The 26656-nt window shown below is 44.0% G+C and overlaps 1 protein-coding gene across 1 annotated transcript in view; it reads left to right on the top strand.

The window, feature by feature from the left end:
- SMIM14 (small integral membrane protein 14) overlaps positions 1 to 26656 on the top strand; it is a 91728-nt gene that overhangs the window by 22427 nt on the left and 42645 nt on the right. Inside the window, exon 2 of the mRNA XM_048848540.2 lies at positions 1983 to 2093. Within this exon, the coding sequence (XP_048704497.1) occupies positions 2019 to 2093 (75 nt within the window). The 5' untranslated portion in view covers positions 1983 to 2018. The remainder of the gene's footprint in view (positions 1 to 1982; positions 2094 to 26656) is intronic.

Consider the following 26656-nt stretch of genomic DNA (forward strand, 5'->3'; position numbering starts at 1 on the left):
AGTATAGCCTAAGAACACACATTGGAGCCAAGATATACTATTAGATTATATGCTCCCATGAGTCTAGCTGGTAGACTGCTGAGCAGATGTGCTTGATTCAGCACATCTTCTGGATACCCTTATTACATGGCTTCCAACTTGCAGACTAACTCTACTCATATGGGACTGTGATGATGCCCTACTGCCAGAGGAAAGTTTGCAGCTGCTTTCTGCTTCTACAGCATCTAAACTTGACGATTGTTCCACCTTGGGGGCCCTGCATGGCCAGCACAAAACCAAGCTGAATCTAGCCCATGATAGTACAAAGTCAGCAATGATGTTTTGACCACAAGTATTATGCAAAACTGATCTGAAGATTCTTACGTTGCTTTAGTAGAGAGAGAAAGCAATTCTGATTTGAGTGCAGGAATGAAAACTATGGGAAACTACCCATTTTTGCCATTAATTAAACCACAAAGAAGACTATTGATAAATGATAAAAATACACTTGTAGAACCACTGCAGTGTATGGTGGATAATTGGTTTTAACAAGTGAATAAACTAGAATGGATTCCCCACTGTTTCCTATTATAATTTCTTTGAACTCTGAATCAGTATCACTAGCTGAATGACCTTCTTTGATCTAAAATTAGTATGTGAGGCTCCTTTCTTAAAATAGCTCCAACTACATCCTTCTCCACTCTCACTCTGCCTGTTTCCATTAGATGGCAAGGGTCATTGTGTCTCCTGATAGTAAATAAGTTACAGGGTTTTAATTTTTATTCCTTGCACATACTAGAGGTTGATCTAGGGGAGAATTTTGTAAGTGTCTAATAAAGGGCTTAGGAGTACAAGTCCCACTGATTTTCAAGGGGAATTGTGCTCCTAAATCTCTTAGGAGATTTTTAAAATCTCCCCTCTAGTGAATTCTTTCAGTGGTATGACCGTACTGAAATTTTTCACTTTCTAACTTGAACCATATTGTTCTCAATCCTATTTTGGAATCCCTATGCCTGGCATGACCCCTTCTGGAGCACCTACATATGGCATGAGCTTTTTGGGATGCAGTGTCTTGCTTGACAATCTTCTGAAACAAATCCTTGGTTATGATTGACTTCTGACACTACTGAATTTAACAGAGAGCTTCTTTAATATACTTAAAAAGAAAAGGAGTACTTGTGGCATCTTAGAGACTAACCAATTTATTTGAGCATGAGCTTTCGTACTCAAATAAATTGGTTAGTCTCTAAGGTGCCACAAGTACTCCTTTTCTTTTTGCGAATACAGACTAACACGGCTGTTACTCTGAAACCTTTAATATACTTACCTACTATAGCAGTATAAGATTTTCAGATACCATGGTGATGGGATAAGAACGTGGATGGAGATTAAAAGTATTCTTTTATATACTGTTCTTGCTTTTCAGTTCAAATGTGGAAATAGACTTTTTTGTCTTAATCATCTACATAATTCTTTGTTGCACCATATTTCTGCCCCAGTCTCCTCCAGCAGGAGTTGTGGGAACTCAGCACATTTCAAATTTAGGGCATTTATTCTTGCAGGGAACTCCCACTGATGTGGAACGAGTATGGAACATTTAATAAATAGAAATTTTGCAGTTAACCAACTCACTGTGCAGCTCGGAGAGCAATTTTACCTTTGTAGTTTTGTCTGTGAAGGGATCTTTCATAATGGCCTGAGGGAAATCCAGATTGCACACAAAACGTAGTAAAAATTATTTGGACCTCTGAGTAAGGGTTTACCAGACACCACTTTAAAAAACAACAACAACCCAATACCTCGTACTCTACTTTTTGATTTGTTAAGTAATCAAACATGGCGGTTTTCTCTATTCATCCTGCCAAAAGGAATAAATGGATTACTGTGGTTTGTTTTGTTTTTCCCCCTTGGACTAAATGAAGTGAAATTTGATGCATTAGTCTCTGTAAAATAAGGTCAATTGAAAAAAAGTTGATTGTCCTTTTTATTATTATTCTTTCTAGGTGTTCAGAGCCAACTTTAGGTTTCTACGGATAGTCATGGCAGAAGGTGGATTTGATCCCTGTGAATGCATTTGCTCGCATGAACATGCAATGAGAAGGCTGATCAATCTGGTGAGGCTAACGTGAGGACTGCAGCAATTTTATAATCACAGTTAAATAGGCTGCTGCTGCATCCACATGTTCTTTTAGAATGCCATCTTCTGGATTTTTAGCACGGTTTTAATTTAAATATTTACAAATCGCAGGTGCAGATAATACCTTTCTGTTTAAGATATTTACCAGGGTTGCAGCTGAACAGCATATACTATATCTGCATAGCTACCTTCTGTACCCATTGACTTGTGTCAGTCAGTATAAAACCTAAGGCCCCAATTCTGCAAACACTTGGACTTCATAGGATGACACACATGTAACTGTCTCACATGCACAACATTTGCATGATTAAGGTCTAAATTTGGAAGCGCAAGACTGTAAAAATAAAAAAATGAAATTGTTGAGAGGCAGAACCTGGAAATGGTGTGTGTTTTTCCCAGCTCTGCCGCTGACTCACTGAGTAACCTTGAGCAACTTGTTTTACCTGTCGGTGACTTAATTTCTGATCTGTAAAATGGGAATAATTATTTTTTCACCCATATTTGTAATGTACTTGAAGATCTGTGGAAGAAAACCATTTCATAAACGTTTGTTCTAAATATTGACAGCTTTGAACTGTGTCCAGCTAGGGAAATATGGTTACAAGTTTAAATATAATTTGGCTATTTTAAATATTTTAAGATTACACTTATGCGCACACATACAATCGCTTCCTTTAGAGTAGACTACTTCCCCTTTTTCACTTTTGTCGGTTTATTTTATTTCAATTCCTGCCTTAGGGCTGGAATTAATACCCTCTTTAAGGTAGTGAACACCCTCAACTGCTATTGAACCCAATGGGAGTAGAGAGCACTTGGCACCTTGCAGGATCAGATCCTTTTTCCAGTGCTGTACCAGCAATATTTTAACAAGGGCCCACAACAAATATTTTCCCCGTTAGCTTGGGACTAACTCCGTGTCCCAGGGGTATGTGTGGCTAGGAATGAGGAAGCTATTAATTTGTTTTCCCATTTAAAAAAAACCCACTTTTTCCTACCCACAACCAAGAAAGGAGACAATAAGCTTATATTAAACTGCATTTTGAAAGGAGTATTCATATCTTAGACTTTGTTCCTGAAAGTATACTGAGTCTATTAGTTGGTGGTGTTGCTCAGGGATCGACTTCTGAAGGAGGAGTAGAGATTGGGATGAAGACTTTGTAAGGAGGAAGGGGTAACCTCACATGGTAAAATACATGTTTGGTGCAATCTGGTCCATTTTATAAGGCAAAACATTTGCCCTTAAATATTTGTAAGGATCATGCTTGTCACATATAGCTCAGCAATATCCAGAAAGAGAGAGAGTCAGAGGCCAGGAAATCTCTTACACGTGATCAGGGACAGAATTTTAGCAGGACGTTCAGTCTAGCCCAAGAATCCCATCCAGCATATCGCTACAATAAGAGCCTTTTTTATGAGTTACCAGGGCTGTCCTTAGGCAAATGCAGCATACGCGGCTGTGAAAATTTAGGGCATCCCTGGGTTTTAGGGTATGTCTTCACTAGCAATGTTAAAGCGCTGTCGCGGCAGCGTTTTAACGTGGCTGTGTAGTTGCAGCACCAGCGCTGGGAGAGAGCTCTCCCAGCGCTGTAAAAAAACCGCGTCCGCAAGGGGAGTAGCTACTGTAGCTGGTGCACTGTCTACACTGCCATTTTACAGCGCTGAAACTTGCAGCATGCTGGGGGGGGGTTTTTCACACCCTTGAGCAAGAAAGTTGCAGCACTATAAAGTGCCAGGGTAGACAACGCCTTAGTGTCCACCCTCCCGCCTCTTCCTATCCCTGTTCTGACCCTTCCTGCAGGCTCCCACCACAGCTGGCTGCTGGAGCCTGGTGAATCTTCCTCCAGAGGGAATCTAGTACTTAAGAGTGAAAAAGCCTTCCAGCCTGCCAGACCTATTAGCACAACACTGAAACTGTTAAAGAGCCATTCAAGGGTAATGAAGCCATTTAACAGGCATTTGCCAATCCCCAGGTATATACTAAAAAGAAAAGGAGTACTTGTGGCACCTTAGAGACTAACCAATTTATTTGAGCATGAGCTTTCGTGAGCCACAGCTCACTTCATCAGATGTTTACCGTGGAAACTGCAGCAGACTTTATATACACACAGAAATCATGAAACAATACCTCCTCCCACCCCACTGTCCTGCTGGTAATAGCTTATCTAAAGTGATCAACAGGTGGGCCATTTCCAGCACAAATCCAGGTTTTCTCACCCTCCACCCCCCCACACAAATTCACTCTCCTGCTGGTGCTAGCCCATCCAAAGTGACAACTCTTTACATAATCAAGTCGGGCTATTTCCTGCATAGATCAAGGTTTTCTCACATCCCCCCCACCCCCATACACACACAAACTCACTCTCCTGCTGGTAATAGCTCATCTAAACTGACCACTCTCCAGGTTTAAATCCAAGTTAAACCAGAACATCTGGGGGGGGGGGGGTAGGAAAAAACAAGAGGAAACAGGCTACCTTGCATAATGACTTAGCCACTCCCAGTCTCTATTTAAGCCTAAATTAATAGTATCCAATTTGCAAATGAATTCCAATTCAGCAGTTTCTCGCTGGAGTCTGGATTTGAAGTTTTTTTGTTTTAAGATAGCGACCTTCATGTCTGTGATTGCGTGACCAGAGAGATTGAAGTGTTCTCCGACTGGTTTATGAATGTTATAATTCTTGACATCTGATTTGTGTCCATTTATTCTTTTACGTAGAGACTGTCCAGTTTGACCAATGTACATGGCAGAGGGGCATTGCTGGCACATGATGGCATATATCACATTGGTGGATGTGCAGGTGAACGAGCCTCTGATAGTGTGGCTGATGTTATTAGGCCCTGTGATGGTGTCCCCTGAATAGATATGTGGGCACAATTGGCAACGGGCTTTGTTGCAAGGATAAGTTCCTGGGTTAGTGGTTCTTTTGTGTGGTATGTGGTTGTTGGTGAGTATTTGCTTCAGGTTGCGGGGCTGTCTGTAGGCAAGGACTGGCCTGTCTCCCAAGACTTGTGAGAGTGTTGGGTCATCCTTTAGGATAGGTTGTAGATCCTTAATAATGCGTTGGAGGGGTTTTAGTTGGGGGCTGAAGGTGACCGCTAGTGGCGTTCTGTTATTTTCTTTGTTAGGCCTGTCCTGTAGTAGGTAACTTCTGGGAACTCTTCTGGCTCTATCAATCTGTTTCTTTACTTCTGCAGGTGGGTATTGTAGTTGTAAGAAAGCTTGACAGAGATCTTGTAGGTGTTTGTCTCTGTCTGAGGGGTTGGAGCAAATGCGGTTGTATCGCAGAGCTTGGCTGACCACACCACACGATCCATCGTCTACAGCCAAGCTCTGCGATACAACCGCATTTGCTCCAACCCCTCAGACAGAGACAAACACCTACAAGATCTCTGTCAAGCTTTCTTACAACTACAATACCCACCTGCAGAAGTAAAGAAACAGATTGATAGAGCCAGAAGAGTTCCCAGAAGTTACCTACTACAGGACAGGCCTAACAAAGAAAATAACAGAACGCCACTAGCGGTCACCTTCAGCCCCCAACTAAAACCCCTCCAACGCATTATTAAGGATCTACAACCTATCCTAAAGGATGACCCAACACTCTCACAAGTCTTGGGAGACAGGCCAGTCCTTGCCTACAGACAGCCCCGCAACCTGAAGCAAATACTCACCAACAACCACATACCACACAAAAGAACCACTAACCCAGGAACTTATCCTTGCAACAAAGCCCGTTGCCAATTGTGCCCACATATCTATTCAGGGGACACCATCACAGGGCCTAATAACATCAGCCACACTATCAGAGGCTCGTTCACCTGCACATCCACCAATGTGATATATGCCATCATGTGCCAGCAATGCCCCTCTGCCATGTACATTGGTCAAACTGGACAGTCTCTACGTAAAAGAATAAATGGACACAAATCAGATGTCAAGAATTATAACATTCATAAACCAGTCGGAGAACACTTCAATCTCTCTGGTCACGCAATCACAGACATGAAGGTCGCTATCTTAAAACAAAAAAACTTCAAATCCAGACTCCAGCGAGAAACTGCTGAATTGGAATTCATTTGCAAATTGGATACTATTAATTTAGGCTTAAATAGAGACTGGGAGTGGCTAAGTCATTATGCAAGGTAGCCTGTTTCCTCTTGTTTTTTCCTACCCCCCCCCCCCCAGATGTTCTGGTTTAACTTGGATTTAAACCTGGAGAGTGGTCAGTTTAGATGAGCTATTACCAGCAGGAGAGTGAGTTTGTGTGTGTATGGGGGTGGGGGGGATGTGAGAAAACCTTGATCTATGCAGGAAATAGCCCGACTTGATTATGTAAAGAGTTGTCACTTTGGATGGGCTAGCACCAGCAGGAGAGTGAATTTGTGTGGGGGGGTGGAGGGTGAGAAAACCTGGATTTGTGCTGGAAATGGCCCACCTGTTGATCACTTTAGATAAGCTATTACCAGCAGGACAGTGGGGTGGGAGGAGGTATTGTTTCATGATTTCTGTGTGTATATAAAGTCTGCTGCAGTTTCCACGGTAAACATCTGATGAAGTGAGCTGTGGCTCACGAAAGCTCATGCTCAAATAAATTGGTTAGTCTCTAAGGTGCCACAAGTACTCCTTTTCTTTTTGCGAATACAGACTAACACGGCTGTTCCTCTGAAACCTGTCATTATGCAAGGCACTGCATTTAGCCGTATGGAGTGGAAATCTATCAACTGCATGAAGAAACTTGTACAGATACAGACAGACATCATCTTCCTTTCCAAATGCAAACAGATGGACATCGTACCAAAAGGACTGAAGGTCAAAAATCCATTACAATCTACATACCACACAGACTATGCTGACAGCTTGTGCCTCACGCTCTCAAAGAAACTGCGGAATCACCTGATCAAGATCCTCTACAGCAAACAGGGAAAGATTAAGAATGAGCTCTCAAAAATGGATACTCTCATAAAGAACCAATCTTCCACACAAACTTCCTCGTGGCTGGATTTTACTAAAACTAGACAAGCCATTTACAACGCACACTTTGCTTCTCTACAAAAGAAAAAAGACACTAAACTTTCTAAACTACTACATGCTACAAGGGGCCACAGCAATGGTTCCCTCACCCCACCTAGCAATATTGTTAACCTATCCAACTATACTCTCAGCCCAGCAGAAGCAGCTGTTCTATCTCGGGGCCTCTCCTTCTGCCCCTCCACCCCCACGAACATGATACAGTTCTGTGGTGACCTAGAATCCTATTTTCGACGTCTCCGTCTCAAGGAATATTTCCAAAATACCTCTGAACAACATACTAATCCACAGAGGTCTCCCTGCCAACACTACAGAAAGAGGGATTCTAGATGGACTCCTCCTGAAGGTCGAAACAGCAGACTGGACTTCTACATAGAGTGCTTCCGCCGACGTGCACGGGCTGAAATTGTGGAAAAGCAGCATCACTTGCCCCATAACCTCAGCCATGCGGAACGCAATGCCATCCACAGCCTCAGAAACAACTCTGACATCATAATCAAAAAGGCTGACAAAGGAGGTGCTGTTGTCATCATGAATAGGTCGGAATATGAACAAGAGGCTGCTCGGCAGCTCTCCAACACGAGTTTCTACAAGCCATTACCCTATGATCCCACTGAGAGTTACCAAAAGCAACTACAGCATTTGCTCAAGAAACTTCCTGAAAAAGCACAAGATCAAATCCGCACAGACACACCCCTGGAACCCCGACCTGGGATATTCTATCTACTACCCAAGATCCATAAACCTGGAAATCCTGGGCGCCCCATCATCTCAGGCATTGGCACCCTGACAGCAGGATTGTCTGGCTATGTAGACTCCCTCCTCAGGCCCTACGCTACCAGCACTCCCAGCTACCTTCGAGACACCACTGACTTCCTGAGGAAACTTCAATCCATCGGTGATCTTCCTGATAACACCATCCTGGCTACTATGGATGTAGAAGCCCTCTACACCAACATTCCACACAAAGATGGACTACAGGCCGTCAAGAACACTATCCCCGATAATGTCACGGCTAACCTGGTGGCTGAACTTTGTGACTTTGTCCTTACCCATAACTATTTTACATTTGGGGACAATGTATACCTTCAGATCAGCGGCACTGCTATGGGTACCCACATGGCCCCACAGTATGCCAACATTTTTATGGCTGATTTAGAACAACGCTTCCTCAGCTCTCGTCCCCTAAAGCCCCTACTCTACTTGCGCTATATTGATGACATCTTCATCATCTGGACCCATGGAAAAGAAGCCCTTGAGGAATTCCACCATGATTTCAACAATTTCCATCCCACCACCAACCTCAGCCTGGTCCAGTCCACACAAGAGATCCACTTCCTGGACACTACAGTGCTAATAAACAATGGCCACATAAACACCACCCTATACCGGAAACCTACTGACCGCTATTCCTACCTGCATGCCTCCTGCTTTCACCCTGACCACACCACACGATCCATCGTCTACAGCCAAGCTCTGCGATACAACCGCATTTGCTCCAACCCCTCAGACAGAGACAAACACCTACAAGATCTCTGTCAAGCTTTCTTACAACTACAATACCCACCTGCAGAAGTAAAGAAACAGATTGATAGAGCCAGAAGAGTTCCCAGAAGTTACCTACTACAGGACAGGCCTAACAAAGAAAATAACAGAACGCCACTAGCGGTCACCTTCAGCCCCCAACTAAAACCCCTCCAACGCATTATTAAGGATCTACAACCTATCCTAAAGGATGACCCAACACTCTCACAAGTCTTGGGAGACAGGCCAGTCCTTGCCTACAGACAGCCCCGCAACCTGAAGCAAATACTCACCAACAACCACATACCACACAAAAGAACCACTAACCCAGGAACTTATCCTTGCAACAAAGCCCGTTGCCAATTGTGCCCACATATCTATTCAGGGGACACCATCACAGGGCCTAATAACATCAGCCACACTATCAGAGGCTCGTTCACCTGCACATCCACCAATGTGATATATGCCATCATGTGCCAGCAATGCCCCTCTGCCATGTACATTGGTCAAACTGGACAGTCTCTACGTAAAAGAATAAATGGACACAAATCAGATGTCAAGAATTATAACATTCATAAACCAGTCGGAGAACACTTCAATCTCTCTGGTCACGCAATCACAGACATGAAGGTCGCTATCTTAAAACAAAAAAACTTCAAATCCAGACTCCAGCGAGAAACTGCTGAATTGGAATTCATTTGCAAATTGGATACTATTAATTTAGGCTTAAATAGAGACTGGGAGTGGCTAAGTCATTATGCAAGGTAGCCTGTTTCCTCTTGTTTTTTCCTACCCCCCCCCCCCCAGATGTTCTGGTTTAACTTGGATTTAAACCTGGAGAGTGGTCAGTTTAGATGAGCTATTACCAGCAGGAGAGTGAGTTTGTGTGTGTATGGGGGTGGGGGGGATGTGAGAAAACCTTGATCTATGCAGGAAATAGCCCGACTTGATTATGTAAAGAGTTGTCACTTTGGATGGGCTAGCACCAGCAGGAGAGTGAATTTGTGTGGGGGGGTGGAGGGTGAGAAAACCTGGATTTGTGCTGGAAATGGCCCACCTGTTGATCACTTTAGATAAGCTATTACCAGCAGGACAGTGGGGTGGGAGGAGGTATTGTTTCATGATTTCTGTGTGTATATAAAGTCTGCTGCAGTTTCCACGGTAAACATCTGATGAAGTGAGCTGTGGCTCACGAAAGCTCATGCTCAAATAAATTGGTTAGTCTCTAAGGTGCCACAAGTACTCCTTTTCTTTTTGCGAATACAGACTAACACGGCTGTTCCTCTGAAACCAGGTATATACTGTCAGTTTCTGAATTTACTGACAAAGGGCTAGTCTACACTGGCAATGCTAAAGTGCTCTCCCAGCGCTCTAAAAAAAACCACCTCCACAACGGGCGTAGCTACCAGCTCTGGTGCTCTGTCTACACTGGCGCTTTACAACGCTGAAATTTGCTGTGCTCGGGGGGTGTTTTTGCACAGCCCCGAGCGAGAAAGTTGCAGCGCTGTAAATTGCTGGTGTAGACAAGCCTAAAAACAGTTGTGCATTACTGTAATATTTACTCAGAACATTTAGTCTACAGGACCTTAGTTTAAAATTTGTTTTAAAAATATTTCATTAGTGTGTTGCTGAAGATTATAAAATCACATCTCTAAAAATCCTTGCATAGATTTTTAGATGCACAATCTAAATATTCATTTTTAGCCTTAAATGCTTGCATCTTCAGACATATAGTTTTTTAAAATAAATCCTTCAAAAGACCACGCTTATCTAAAATACACATGTGAGCCCGGGCTGCTGTCGGGCATAGGGGTACCAGTTTAATAATACTGCATGGGGCCCCATAAATCCTAAGGACGGCCCCATGAGTTACTCTTCTACGGCCCAGTCCTGCATAATTGAAATAAATGGAAATTTTGCCAATAGCTTCAAAATGACCAGGAGCAGGCCCAAGGGACTAATTTTTCAGAGGTGCTGAGCTCTCACAGCTTCTGTGGAGTTCTGGGTGCCTAATGCCTCTGAAAATCAGGGCCTAATCTAATGCAGTTCTTAGCTCCCTCAACTAATTAAAGCCAGTGGGGGCTGAGAGTACTCAGTATTTTACAGGAGACATTCAGTATCTTGTAGGATTGGACCCTCAGTGTGAAAGCTTTTTATCGTAGAAAGATACCCAAATTCACTGAGTTATTGCCGGTTTTTCTGTGTTGTATTCACAAAATGTCTGGCTGTATGGCATTTGTCTTAATTCTTGAAAATGTGCAATATATCTTGTTAGTGTCCATAGGTGTATTTACAGAAGCATTACAAAGATTCCCAGACAAATACATTAAACTGGAATTAAGATTGCGAGTACATGTGGCGAAGTCCCAAACCATTCAGTTATGAATGTTTCAGACACATCTGGCCATTCAGATTTGCCCTTTACTCTTAACCCAGACCATTCTAGAATCTTATTATATACATTGGTGTAGTCTGAAATAGTATCCAACATACCTGTGAGTCTTGGCAGATAGGCCTGGTGCAAACAGCACAAAATTTAAAAAGGTGGTTAAAACAGAATACACTCCTTGTTGCAAATACTTCTAAAGTTTTTAAAGATGTCACAGCACTTAAACCTGATTTAAAAAACCACTCAAGCAGCCAACAATACTGCTTACTTACCTGGTATGGCCCTGTAATTCAAAGTGGATCAGAATTACATTAATCACATTTCGGATACCTGGAGATGGTCTCTTGAGGTGGGAGGTTGCCCAGCAGATCTCTTGTCAAGTTTCATTATAACTTCCTGCACTGTGGATTCCGTGGTAGCCCCTCTCACTTCTGTTAGCCTGGAACACTTCCCAGCCAGCATTGTGGGACAGTAGCCATGCTGACTCATGCTTCTGCTCACATCCTTCTCCCATGCATTTACAAATCTGGACCCACTCTCTTCGCTATGTAAAAATCTGTGGATGTGCAGGACTCCCAGCCAGTGCTTTGGCTCTGAATACTGGATTGCCTTCAGTTTCTTTGCACTATATGGAAATTGATTTAAGAGAAACCTTTTTAAACAGCAGTAAAGGGTTGTTAGTGGAATATGGATATGTTTCCACACATCACTTTTGAATCCAGGGAGAACTGGGGTGGGTAAGGTGTCAGTGCATACAAGTTCTACTCTAACTACCTAGGACAGTCTTTTGTGCTTAGTTATTGCTCTCTACATTCAGTTCAAAAGCGTAACTGAACTCTTTAAGATTTAGGAAGTGCAGAGTCCTATAGCAGTTCCATAATTTAGATATCAGTAGGTATTGCTGCTCCAGTTAATGTACCTGCTTGCTATATTGCAGACTAAGGATACCTTGGAGCACAGCCACAGTAAACTTTAAGGCGTTTTACCATATTATGTCTTTCTTGTTTTAGAGCAAATATTTCCATTAATTTTGTAGGGTTGATAACATCTCCAAAATCCCATTGGCCTAAATATATTTATTAGTCAGTAGCAACTTATGAAGATCATTACTGTGTTCATCTTTTCTTTGACCACCATGAACCATGCTTTCAGTAGATATTCCAACTAAGATAGAATGAATTGAATCAAGTGATGAAATGTCAAGCCAGTCAACCAAGCAGCTAATACCAGTGTTTACAATTATTGGATGTTTTAATACACACAGGGCTACAATTACATTTTCATCCCCTCCTTGCTGAATTAAAAAAAGTATCTATTTTGTTCCTGTCTGTATTTTTGCAAGGTTATATATATATATATATATTCTAGCTCTTATGCTGTGCTTTCCATCACTAGATCTCAGAGTGCTTTACAAAAGAGGTCTGTATCATTATCTCCATTTTTGGGAAGGTGAGGCACAGAGAGGGAAGTGACTTCCCCCCCTCAGGTGTATCTATTCGCCTGGTTTTGCATGCTTGAAGAGGGAAAAGGCAGGTGGCTTTCTGCCCCTTCTCTGCTGCCTCCAAATTCTGGGGGCAGCCAGGGTCTTGTTTGGCTTTCAGTGTAAGTTTTAGAGCATCCTCGGGGTTGCTCTACCTTGTGCTGGCCTATATGGTCCCTATGGGGTTGTTCTGGCAGGATTGATAGAGCATATTGCCCTTGTACACTGGTGCTCCCAACATACCACCTATGTCAACTGGGCTAAGAGCAGATAATTTAGGGCCAGCTGTGTGGACTTCATGCTACTCAGGGATTACCATATCCAAGCGCTCTTTAAATCGGCTTACCATTGGTGCAAAGGGGACAGAGCAGAGGCCAGGATCTGAAAGAGGATATATTTCTATTTATACTCCTTAGAAGGAGACCAGAGGTTGGGGAAAGCTGAAGGAAAGTTAAGGAAGCATTTTCCTTTCCCTTCCTGTGTACCTGCAGAAAGCAACAAGCTCCAGTGACGCTTAGAAAGCTTGCCAGACAAATTTTAGGAGGCCCTATGGGGTCACCTCTGACTCTCAATGAACCTTAGGGCTTGGCTACACTTGCGAGTTAGAGCACATTAAAGGAGCCCCGGACGCACTAGCTCACTACCCGTCCACACTGGCAAGGTGTTATACCAATAAAATAAAAACCAGCAGGATCTTATTAAAGGGAAAAAGGCAAAATACCACATTTATTGTGATTACAGAAAGAATCATAGAAAGCAGTTAGTTATAGCTATAACATTCCATTCAATCTCATATTTATTCACACATTCATTCATACACACACACACACACACATACACACCCACACACACAGGTTCTGCAAGGTTGTTATCATAGTTACCAGCCTTAGAGTTGCTCATGCCAAGCCACTGGCCAGGTGGCCTGGACATGAGGAGGGAGCAGGGCCTTGTCAGATGCTCATCTGATGCTCCTGGAAGTTGGTTTGCAGAATCAGACCCCAAAGTTCTCACTTTTTAGAGACTATTTTTATAGGAATTTCTTCCTATGCCAGTCTATGGGAATTGCTTCATCATGCTGTTGCTGAATCAATCAGCAGATAGCACATTCCTGACGGCTCCAAGATGTTATCTTGTTCTTTGGTTCTCCCATTCTTGAGGCTGTTGGGTGGATTCCAGTCTGCCCGCCGGGTGGGGTCCTCTGGTTATTTCCACTTGACACCTTCTTCAGCCGATGGACACTGGATTCTTAGGCTGGCACCTCCCTGATCATTCAGTTATTATCCACACCAAGCATCCATCCACATACATCCTCTATCTCTATTTTAATCACAATTGTTAATACAACAAAAGGGCATGAAAGTCTCTGGGTGCTGTTTCTGTTGTTAGAGTATTGCTTTGAGTCTCTCTCTCTGTGAATTGCTTTGAGAACAGACTCTGTCTTAGAATGTACTAACACAATTAGCAGCTTGCAAGTTTCACACATAGAGGGAGAGAAACAGTACCAAAAACCAAGAGACCTCTTAATTAGTAATACCCTGGAATTTAAACTCTGGGGAATCAAACTCATTTGTGATTTTAATACAGAACTTCTTTAATATGATCCAACATAATCCCCCTTTTGACACTAAGATTTATAATTGTCAGTGTCACTTTCTATGTAGCCTATTCAAGAGAAAGTACTGTGAGGCAATTTGAGTTTGTGATTCCAATTCATGCCACATACATGAGCCTAGTGATGTATCTTTACTACAAGGTTCTGGGGCAACAGGCAAGATGAGGCACACCCACTTTTGAGGAGTCCATTCGGTACAACCTCTAGTGTCCAATAGCTTCCCTCCCTCCCCAGCCCACTGGCTCAAGGTCCAGGGTACCCAAAAGGATCCCATGTGTAATATGGGGAGTGGGTTAACCTTCAATACCTTTGCCTCCAGGGACTGTTGGTGTGCAATTTTGACAACAATTTCTCCCATTAACAAGTCTGGTTTACAATACTGGAAACATATTGCATCCATTCATATTGAGAAGTGTCAAACAATGATCTCTTTCTTTTTTAACAAATGCATCAAACCCTTAATATTTCCCAATATGACCCAGAACATTTTGTGTTCAAAAGTAGCTAGTGCAAGTATCTGCATTTCAGTGCATCCCATAGCTATGGCTGTGTAGTTTCCTATTTCTAATATTTTTTTTTTCTTATGGATAAGCCATGTGGTAGTATTAAGCCATTACTAAAGATTCCATCAGCCTTTTAGGTTACCCAGACCAATTTGGACCAAGTCTACATTGGCATGTACTTGTTTTTGTATCAGGCTGTCCTGTAGCTGGGACAGAAAGCCTAATTTATTTTTAAATTCCTGCAGGTCTTCAGTATTTTTTTTTTTTTAAACACACAACAGTGCTAGCAACAAGACAAAACACAAGACAAAACATAGAACACAGAACACAATTTCTATTGTGACAGTAGATTCATGGTATTGGGTTGCTTTTCAGCTGGCATCAGCTTTTCCTGATTTTCTGAAAGACAAAAGAACATGTTTCTACCCCTTTTGGGGTGGCAGATTATTGCTTAAAATATTTCTTTTACAAATACCCTTGCTGATTGTAGGCAAAACAGAGGAATTGCCCCCACATTTTCCTGTTTTTGTTCTATAGGCAGGCCAGGTTTCAATGGTTTTTATCTTTTAAGGGTTATGGGGAAATTATCCCACTGTTAAGTCATTAAATCCCTGAGTTTTCCTTCTTATATAGCAGACCAAGTTTATAATGTTTTTCCTGCTGTGTTAAGCTTTAAGTTTTATTTACAGATAATAACTGAGAAGCATCATTACCATACGACCTTAAAGGATTTTTCCAAAAATCATACACACTATACGTTGTTACAGGGATACTTATTATCATTAAATTTATTAAAATTATCTTGTTATCCCATGCCTTTTATTTAGACAATTTGTTTGCTGACCAGGTATGTCCTTTATCTGCAGCTCCTTTGTGCTGCTAGTTCTTTCCTTCCTTTATCATTTAGGTAATTTGCATTTTCACAGAAACTTCCTGCTTTTGGATTTAAAGCCATCAGCAGCTCAGAGAGTCTATCTTAAAAGGGACACAATCAACTTTCACCAGAGTTTTGATTACTTTTAACTTCTGGTTCCAAAACACACAGCAATCTGAAAAAGAAAACCCAACCTATTGTGGCTCCCTTTGGAGCCCTAATAGCATTTTAATTAAGTAGCATGGTATGTTTGCATTTCTTTTGCCCCTTCTACAATATACCCTGCACATGTTCTGGGGCAAATGCACATTCCTTCCATAGTTCAACTTCTATAACATTATCCAGATCCATTTTTACATAAGGTGTCACTATTTCTTTTTTTGCTTACAGAGTTTTCATGTACCTTTATCAAAGTGACAGTCTGATTACTCAGAGCCATTTTAAGACTCAGTGTTTCTAACATTGCTTTTTTTTTGTTTTGTGCACCTCACCCCTGCTGTTGCTTCAGAGAGGCACTGTCTTTTTTTAATTTTTTTTTTACTACAACTCTCATCTGCTATTACAAAAACAAACAAAAAACAAACAAACAAAAAGAATCCAAAAAAAATTTTTTTTTATATATTCTCCTGATTTTGACTGCCCTGCTGCAGCCACAACTTAAAAACATTTTAAATTTTGTAAAGCATTGAGTTACCTTTTAAGGGTTAAATGCCAAATCCCAAAGCCAAACAACACTAATTACCTGTGTCTAGCAAAAAGGTCTGTCAGTTTTGCAACTTTGAATTAAAGAGTCAAATGGATTTTTAGTGGCATTATTTAAAACAAAAACAAAACTAACTGGTCCTTAGAACTTTACATATTTACACACACACAGACAGATACATACACGTTTTCTTTTCCTTAACATCTTAACATGGATATTTCAATCTCTTTGTCACTGCTGGTATTACTTAGCAAGTGACACAGCCTAGATTCTGAAATCATAGCTTAATCTATGCGTTTTTCCCCTGCTACCTTCCCGGAGGCCAGCAGGTCCCCTGCTACCTTCCCAGAGGCCAGCAGGTCCAGTTAACCTATTTCTCCCTGCTACCTTCTCGGAGGCCAGCAGGTCTGGTTAACCTATTTCTCCCTGCTACCTTCTCGGAGGCCAGCAGGTTATTTCTCCCTGCTACCTTCTCGGAGGCCAGCAGGTCCGGTTAACCTGTTCTTCCCTGCTACCTTCTCGGAGGCCAGCAGGTCCCCTGCTACCTTCCCGGAGGCCAGCAGGTCTAGTTTAATCTGTTTTCCCTGCTACCTGCTCGGAGGCCAGCAGGTCCCCTGCTACCTTCTTGGAGGCCAGCAGGTCTGGTTTAATCTGTTTTTTCCTGCTACCTTCTCGGAGGCCAGCAGGTCTGGTTTAATCTGTTTTCCCTGCTACCTTCTCGGAGGCCAGCAGGTCTGGTTTAATCTGTTTTCCCTACTACCTTCTCAGAGGCCAGCAGGTCCCCTGCTACCTTCTCGGAGGCCAGCAGGTCTGGTTTAATCTGTTTTTTCCTGCTACCTTCTCGGAGGCCAGCAGGTCCCCTGCTACCTTCTCGGAGGCCAGCAGGTCTGGTTTAATCTGTTTTTCCTGCTACCTTCTCGGAGGCCAGCAGGTCCCCTGCTACCTTCTCGGAGGCCAGCAGGTCTGGTTTAATCTGTTTTTCCTGCTACCTTCTCGGAGGCCAGCAGGTCCCCTGCTACCTTCTTGGAGGCCAGCAGGTCTGGTTTAATCTAATAGAAATGCCTAGCTCACTAGAGCTGGCGGTGTGCACACCAATATTTACAATAACTGAGGTTTTTTACCAATATTCCCCCTTTCGCAATTCTCCACCAAAATGTTGTACCAATAAAATAAAAACCAGCAGGATCTTATTAAAGGGAAAAAGGCAAAATACCACATTTATTGTGAATATAGAAAGAATCATAGTAAGCAGTTAGTTATAGCTATAACATTCCATTCAATCTCATATTTATTCACACATTCATTCATACAAACACACACACACACATATACACACAGGTTCTGCAAGGTTGTTATCATAGTTACCAGCCTTAGAGTTGCTCATGCCAAGCCACTGGCCAGGTGGCCTGGACATGAGGAGGGAGCAGGGCCTTGTCAGATGCTCATCTGATGCTCCTGGAAGTTGGTTTGCAGAATCAGACCCCAAAGTTCTCACTTTTTAGAGTCTATTTTTATAGGAATTTCTTCCTATGCCAGTCTATGGGAATTGCTTCATCATGCTGTTGCTGAATCAATCAGCAGATAGCACATTCCTGACGGCTCCAAGATGTTATCTTGTTCTTTGGTTCTCCCATTCTTGAGGCTGTTGGGTGGATTCCAGTCTGCCCGCCGGGTGGGGTCCTCTGGTTATTTCCACTTGACGCCTTCTTCAGCCGATGGACACTGGATTCTTAGGCTGGCACCTCCCTGATCATTCAGTTATTATCCACACCAAGCATCCATCCACATACATCCTCTATCTCTATTTTAATCACAATTGTTAATACAACAAAAGGGTGGGGAGTCTCTGGGTGCTGTTTCTGTTGTTAGAGTATTGCTTTGAGTCTCTCTCTCTGTGAATTGCTTTGAGAACAGACTCTGTCTTAGAATGTACTAACACAATTAGCAGCTTGCAAGTTTCACACATAGAGGGAGAGAAACAGTACCAAAAACCAAGAGACCTCTTAATTAGTAATACCCTGGAATTTAAACTCTGGGGAATCAAACTCATTTGTGATTTTAATACAGAACTTCTTTAATATGATCCAACAAAGGCATGTAGAGCGATCTGACTCCACGGCTACAGTGCTCCCGGTACTCCACCTCGGCGAGTGGAATAACATTTTGTGTGCCCCTGCTGGAGCGCCGCAGCGCTAGTGTGGACACCCTGGTCTGTTAGCATGCTCTCCAGAAGTGTTCTCCAGAAGTGTCCCACAATGCCTGTTCTAGCCACTGTGGTCATCACTTTGAACTCTACTGCCCTGCCCTTAGGTGACGAACCATCAGACCCGCCCTTTAAATTCTCTGGGAATTTTGAAAATCCTCTTCCTGTTTGCTCAGCCAGGCACGGAGTGCTCTCAGCAAATCTTTCCAGGTGACCATGCCTCCACACGCCAGGCAATCCCCAGTATGGAGCAATGGCGAGGTGCTGGACCTCATCAGTGTTTGGGGGGAGGAAGCTGTCCAGTCCCAGCTGCGCTCCAGCTGTAGGAATTACAATACCTTTGGGCAGATATCAAGGGACATGACAGAGACTCACTGCAGTGCAGGGTTAAAGTGAAGGACCTGCGGAATGCCACCACAAAGCCCGTGAGGCAAACAGCCACTCCGGTGCTGCCCCTGCGACCTGCCGTTTCCACAAAGAGCTGGATGCAATACTTGGGGGCGACCCCACCTCCATTCCGAGTACCACCATGGACACTTCAGAGCCCAGTTCAACAAGGCGGGAGGAGGAGGAGGAGGAGGAGCAAAGCGGGAGCGAGGGTGCTGAGATGGAGGAAGATACCCCAGAATCCCTAGATGCGTGCAGCCAGGAGCTGTTGTCAAGCCAGGAGGTAGCCAGTTGCAGCGGCCAGTGGTTGGGGAAGGACAAACACCAGAGGAGGTTCCCGGTAAGCGTCTTTTATTTTGGGAAGGAAGTTATTCGGTGCAGGCTCTTGGGATGAGAAGGGTTAGGGCTGCATACATGCCTAGATGCGGAATAGGCGTTGATGTGCTCTCTCATCGCGGTAATCAGCTTCAGTGATCTCTTCAAAGGTCTCATCCAGAACTTGGGCAATGCGCTTGCGCAGGTTTCTCGGGAGAGCCACTGTGGTTCTTGTCCCAGTAAAGCTAACTTGTCCGCACCACTGTGCCGTGAGGGGCGGGGGACCACTGCTGCACACAGGCAAGTTGCATATGGGCCAGGGCAGAAGCCGCATTGTAGTAGAAGACCCTCCCTTGCTTCCCAGGTCACCTCCAGCAGAGAGAGATCTTCCAGGACGAACTCCTGTGGAAAATGTGGGGACAGTGTTCAGCATAGGGGCCCCCTCCCACTGTTGGCTCTCCCCAAAGCACAGAAACCCAGAGGACAGTACAGCCATGAAACAATCAGTCACGCTTGACCCTGTGCTTACTTACCATTTTGGGGCTCCCGTGGATTATGTGCACTTGCTTTGGGACAGATAAATTATGCTATTGTGTAGACTGTGCTTGCCCTTAAGTACGGGGGAATCATTGCTCTGTGTGGTGTGAACAATGCTGCCTCTGTTAAGTGTTGCATTTTGCCTTTACAGATGCAAGCTTGAGATCTCAGCCATCTGTTTTATCACCGACCAAAAGACTCCAAAGAATCAGAAAGAGGCCACGTAGAAGCAAGGAAGACATGTTGCATGAAGTAATGCAGCATTCAAGTAATGAAAATTGAAAAGTCAGGAGTGGCGGGACAATGAAAGGAGGGTCCGCCAGCAGAATGAGGCGCGCCGGCACAAAAGCACTGTGCTCCGGCAGCAAAGCACAGATTGGCTGATAAACATAATGGAGCACTAAGCAGACTCGATCCAGGCGCTCGTAGCCATGCAGGTGAAGCACTACCGCACCTGCTGTCCTTGTCCCAAAACTCTTTCCCTTGTGACCCCATGTCACCTCCAACCCACTTTTCCGAACATCCAGGTTCTTACCGCCACCAGCTTCTCCAACAACTGTAGCTTCACCACCCAGGCCTGAAAACTACGACCCTTACCCACTGCACTCAACCCCCATCACCATGCAGGATAGCCATCCTGAAGTGCAGCACTCATTGCACAGCACTCCAGACAGGAACGCTGAGTATGATAACAGGACATACGCAAATCTTTGATTGTACCATTCCCCACCCCACTCCCTTGCCCTTTGTTTCCAAAGCAGTTGTGTTTCTTTTCAATAAATGAATTTTCTTTTCAATAAATGGATTTTTTGGCTTTGAAAACATTCTTTATAATTGCATAAAGTAAAATACCTTAGTGCAGAAAAGAAACAGGCACTGCAAGTCAGCGTAGGAAACACAGATTCCTACTAACCACTGAAGGGCACCAGACATTACTGGTGGCTTTCAGTCTCAAATTGCTCCCTCAAGGCATCCCTAATCCTTGCAACCCCGTGCTGGGCCCCTCTAGTAGCCCTGCTCTCTGGCTGTTCAAATTCAGCCTCCAGGTGTTGAACCTCCGAGTTCCATGCCTGAGTGAATCGTTCACCCTTCCCTTAACAAATGTTATGGAGGGTACAGCACGCGGATATAACCGCAGGGATGCTGTCATCAGCCAGGTCCAGCTTCCCATACAGAGAGAACCAGCAGCCCTTTAAACAGCCAAAAGCACACTCCATAATCATTCTGCACCGGCTCAGCCTGTTGTTGAACCGCTCCTTGCTGCTGTCAAGGCTCCCTGTGTAGGGTTTCATGAGCAACGGCATTAAAGGGTAAGTGGGGTCTCCAAAGATCACAGTGGGCATTTCGACTTCCCCTACGGTGATCTTCTGGTCTGGGAAAAAAAGTCCCGGCTTGCAGCTTCCTGAACAGGCCAGTGTTCCGAAAGATGCGTGCATCATGCACCTTTCCGGGCCAGCCTGCGTTAATGTCAATGAAACGCCCACGGTGATCCACAAGCGCCTGGAGAACCATAGAGAAATACCCCTTCCGATTAACGGACTTGGAGGCTAGGTGGGCTGGTGCCAGAATTGGAATATGCGTCCCATCTATCACCCCTCTGCAGTTAGGAAAACCCATTTGCGCAAAGCCATCCACAGTGTCATGCACATTACCCAGAGTCATGGTTCTTCTGAGCAGGATGCGATTAATGGGTCTGCAAACTTGCATCAACACAATTCCAATGGTAGACTTTCCCACCCCAAACTGGTTAGCGACCGATCGGTAGCTGTCTGGAGTTGCCAGCTTCCAGACTGCAATAGCCACCCGCTTCTCCATGGTCAGGACAGCTCTCAGTCTCGTGTCCTTGCGCCGCAGGGTGGGGGCGAGCTCCTCACACAGTCCCATGAAAGTGGCTTTTCTCATCCAAAAGTTCTGCAGCCACTGCTCATCATCGCAGACTTGCATGACCATGTGATTCCACAATTCAGTGCTTGTTTCCCAAGCCCAAAACTGGCGTTCCACGGTGGTGAGCATGTCCGTGAATGCCACAAGCAAATTCGTGTCATATGCGTTACTCGAGTCAATATCATTGTTGGAGCCCTCACTGTCACTTTGGATCATAAGGAATAACTCGACTGCCAACGTGACGTGCTGGCGAGACTCGTCAGCATACTCCTAAGCAGTTCAGGCTCCATTCCCGCAGACTGAAAGAGAAGACAGAGCGCGCAGCACAAAAACCGCTGAAAGATGGCGCCAAATGTGGACGGAAGCACAGGGATTGCTGGGATGCGATCTGATGCATCACAGGTCTTTGGGATAGGACCCAGAATGCTCTGCACCCCCCATCCCCTTCCCACAAGCCACAGCGCCAGAATGGGAAGAGGTGCTCTGTGGGATAGCTGCCCATAATGCACCGCTCCCAATGCTGCTGCAAGTACCAAAAGTGTCGCCACGCCAGTGCGCTTGCAGCTGTCAGTGTGGACAGACTGCAGCGCTTTCCCTACTGTGCTTTCCGAAGGCGGGTTTAACTCAAAGTGCTCTACATCTGCAAGTGTAGCCATGCCCTTTGACTCATTAGGGACCTACATCCTTCTCTAAGCCTTAGGTGGCTCAGAAGGACCATTCTCCCCAAGTGCTAATGAGCAATCTCAGGGTTTAGCTACACTTGCAAGTTAGAGTGCATTAAAGCAGCCCCAGGCGCCCTAACTTATGACCCGTCCACACTTAGAGCATCTGGACTCTGCAGCTGGAGTGCTCCTGGTAATCCACCTCCACGAGAAGCATAACACTTGCTGCGCCTCGGCTGAAACGCCCGGACATCAGTGTGAATGAGGTGTTGCATTACTGTGCTGCAATCGGCCTTCGGAAATGTCCCATAATACCCTTAAGTCAAGTGGCCACTCTTGTCATTGTTTTGGAATCAGCTGTAGGAGTGCGATATGCCCTTTCAAAGCTCAGTTTCTGACAGCCGGCATACTTATCTGCTCCAGGACAAAGCAACCATTAGTGTGGAATGTTGCTTGCTGTGAGTGTGAGAAAGAGAGAGAGAGACGTGGGGGGAGGGGTGTGTGCTGCTGTCCAAACTTACAAGACAGCATGCTGACATGCTCTCAGCCCCCCAAAAACCCACTCTCTCTCCCCCCACATCCACACAACACATTCCCTGTCACACTCCACCCCATCCCCCCATTTGAAAAGCACGTTGCAGCCACTTGCATGCTGGGATAGCTTCCACAATGCACTGCTCTCTGTGGCATTGCAAGAGCTGCTTATGTGGCCATGCCAGTGTGCTTGAATCTGACAGTGTGGACACACTGCAGCATTTTCCCTATTGCACTCTCCGAGGGCTAGTTTAACTCACAGCGCTCTACATCTGCAAGTGTAGCCATGCCCTCAGCTTCAGTCTACACTTCAAGTGCTGTAGTGAAGACACTTGCTACAGTGACACAAGTTGTTTTTTCCGTATCTTTAGTAAATCCATCCCCTGGAGAGGCCATTGCTAGGTAGGTGGAAGAATTCTTCCATCGACCTAGCTGTGTCTCTGGTGGGAGTTAGGCTGACCTAACTGAGTCAGGCAAGGAGTGAAATTATTCACAGCCCTCAGCAATGTAGCCAGATCAAACTAATTTTTAGTTGTAGACGAGGCCTAAAATTCACAGAGGAGGTCATTAGCCATCTTTGACTTATGAGGTTGGAGCTCTGGTGACCCTCCTAAGGTAGTGTGAGTCACAAGGGAAAAACAGAGGGCCTGAACCCGCAAGGTGCTGGGTGCCTCCTGAGTGCTCTATGATTGCATTGACTTCCAGCCCTCTTGAGTTCATTTGGATTAAGGGTTCTGTCACCTTGCAGGAGTGAACCCATAAAATGTATAATGAAAACAGTGGTAGGTAAGTGATACCTAAAACAAGCAGAATACATGTGAACAAATCCATTTCTAGATCAAACAGTCCAAGTGGAGGCAGATTTCTAAGCAGGTAAAAGTTAAGTATAGCCGTGTCTGTCTCAGGGAGACCACTTTTCCCATAAGAGAGTTAATCTGAAAGTTCAAGACAGCTGTCATTCTTTCCATCTCCCAGTTCTGAGCCTTGCACTGATTAACTAGTAATAATAATAATTTCTCTGTGATCACTCATGACTATCTGGAGTTGAAATTTGCTTACATTGTTTGATCTTTTTATTAAAAGTAGTAGAAAGACTATTGATTGTACATTGAAAATTTCAGTAACTCTGTTTCCTAGGAGTAATTATAATTTGTAAACTATGTGGTAGCTGGACTGTTTTTGATAATCTGAACCTTTATGGCTGCCTCTTTTCCTTTTAATGATAAAAAGAAATCATACTGTATCTCTAGCGCCACCAAGTGACTACAAAGTCAGTTAAACTATGAGTCATTAAGGTTTTGATCCTTCAAAACCATCTGCCTGGAAATGCAGCTGTAGGTGTCAGCCCATGTGGGTCACTTTGCAGAATAGAGCCCTTCCATTATTTGGTCAAAAAAATATGCATGTTGTTTGTTTGTATGTTAGATATAAGTCTGGTAGTTCCCTCTCAAGATCTGCTTTTGTTGTTTAATGTTATCTGAAGCAGTCTGATTAGAATGATCATTTCTGGACTCTGATTTGTTGTCTATTATTCCATGCTGCCAGAGGCATTATGAAACTCCCTGCTATGTTCAGCTTGAATGGTAGGAGATGGGAAGGTCTCTTCCCCTGACTTTTGTATTGATACCTTGCTCTGCTGCATCACTCCTTTCTGTGTTCACTAACAGCGGGGTATTGGTCACATCCTAGTCTCCCAGCAAAGCAACACAACAAAGAAACAATATAGAGTATGAAATTGGGGTCGGGGGAGGAGAAAAGGGGGGACCAATATGACTGAGAGGAGAGAAAAAGGGAGGAGCAATTCCTGCCTGGAGTGGAGCACCCATTACACAACAACCATCTCCTCTCTGCTGAACTGTTTCTCTTCTGCATTCCCATCCATATTATTTCTTACCCTTCAATTATAAAATGAGCATAATGTTTCTGTGATGGGTTCCCCACAGGGTGCCACTTGGAACTGGGGTACCACTGAGCCCACCTGACCCACCAGCCTGGGTTCCCTTTACACTGTACTGCTATGTAGCCTGTCAAGTCCTTCCCCCAGGCTTCAGACTGCACTTTCTCAGCACAGATAGGGACACACCCACAGGGACACACACACAGATGCTGAGATCAGTTCTGCATGGGAAGGCTCTGCTAAGGAACTGCCCAGTACTCAAGTGCACACCCCCTCTACAGAGTAAACCCCAAATTATACCATCTTGCGCTGCACAGAGAACTGTACAGCATAAGTTCATAAAATTCACCCTCTCCCTCAATGTGGAGAGAGAAATGCAACAGCTTTTTGCCCTAAGTATTGTTTCCAAACACTGGTTTTAGACAAAACAAAAACAATTTTATTAACTACAAAAGACAGATTTTAAGTGATAGCAAACAGATCAAAGCAGATTACTGAGCAAATAAAACAAACCCTCAAACTAAGCTTAAGGTACTAAGGAAACTGGTACAAGTAGCAAATTCTCACCCTAAATGTTGTTTTAGGCAGATTGCAGAGATTCTTGAAAACCAGCTGCACTGACCTGCAGCTTAAAACTTCAGATATTTCATCCACAGGCTAGACACCCTTCCAGCCTGGGCTCAGCTCTTCTCCTCCCCTCAGTCTTTGTTTCTTAGATGTTTCCAGCAGTCATCCTGGGTGGGGATTCTCAAATGAACCTCAATTATGTCACTCCCCTGCCTTAAATAGATTTTACATATGGCAGGAATCCTTTGTCTTCCAGTGTGATTCCCACCTCCGGCTAGTGGAAAAGTACTAATTTTATCATGGAGTCTAGTATCAGGTGACTTGATCACATGACCCTGCAGCCATAACTCAAAGTCTCTTTGCAGCATCCACAGGAAGGCTTTCCAGGAAGGTGGGAGATTAGCATCTTCAAAAATCTATTGTTTTTCCCAATGGCCCTTTCCAGCCAGCAGTCAAACCAATTGCCTTCTGTCTAGTTGGTATTCCCCAGGTGTAAACACATTTGTAATAGGTGCATAGACAATATTCCTGACTTCAGATACAAAAATGATACATGCATACAAATCTGATAATCATATTCAGTAAATCATAACCTTTCCAATGATATTTCACATGACCCATCTTGCATAAAATACATCTTAGTTATGCCATTATCATATTATAACAATATTTCTATAAATAATATGGGGCGTAGTGTCACAGTTTCCCCCTCTGATCACCACCATTCCTCCTCCTCCTGCCTGGATGGTCTGATGATGGTTCTAGATTCTGAGGTATGGTTTAAAATCCAAGTATTCTGTCCCGAAAGGCACTAAACACTCCCCCTCTCTCATTGTCAATGGGAGAGGATTGGACTCCATTTTTTCCCCTCTATCCTCATACCTCCAACTATTATTCTATCATCATCTTGCCACTCACTTAAAGTGTATTTGGGAGTGTGAGGTGTTTGTTTCTCTTTGCCTATTTCTCTGAGGGAAGCTAATTTTATTTAAGGGACAATTTAATTCCATCAATACACCCTCCCTCTCTTTCTCATTTCTCTTGCCCAGCTTGTAGGTGTCAGTATCTGCATCTTTAAATATGAACTTGATGGATAGTACTAGGATTCAGTTCGCAACCTGGCTTGTACTCTGTGCTGGCCTATCATACTGGCAGCAATTTATTTATCATGTTGTTTACTAAATCATTAATATCCTTTTGACAGAACAGATGTGGCTGCCCAACTAAACTAAAGGAGTGACTTCCTTATCCAGAAGCATCAGATTGCGATCAGGAGCATGCCATGCTGTTCTCATATTCTAGCATAATTGGAAAAAACATGGAGTTTATGATTGGGACACAGAAAATTTTCACCACAATGCAGAGATTTTGCTTTTCTTGCAGAAAATGTTCACCCAATACTAGCTCTGGTTCTGTCTTAACAGGACTTGATTAGTGGGATGA

Source organism: Caretta caretta, chromosome 4 (assembly GCF_965140235.1).
Source record: "Caretta caretta isolate rCarCar2 chromosome 4, rCarCar1.hap1, whole genome shotgun sequence".
Taxonomy (NCBI): Eukaryota; Metazoa; Chordata; order Testudines; family Cheloniidae; genus Caretta; species Caretta caretta.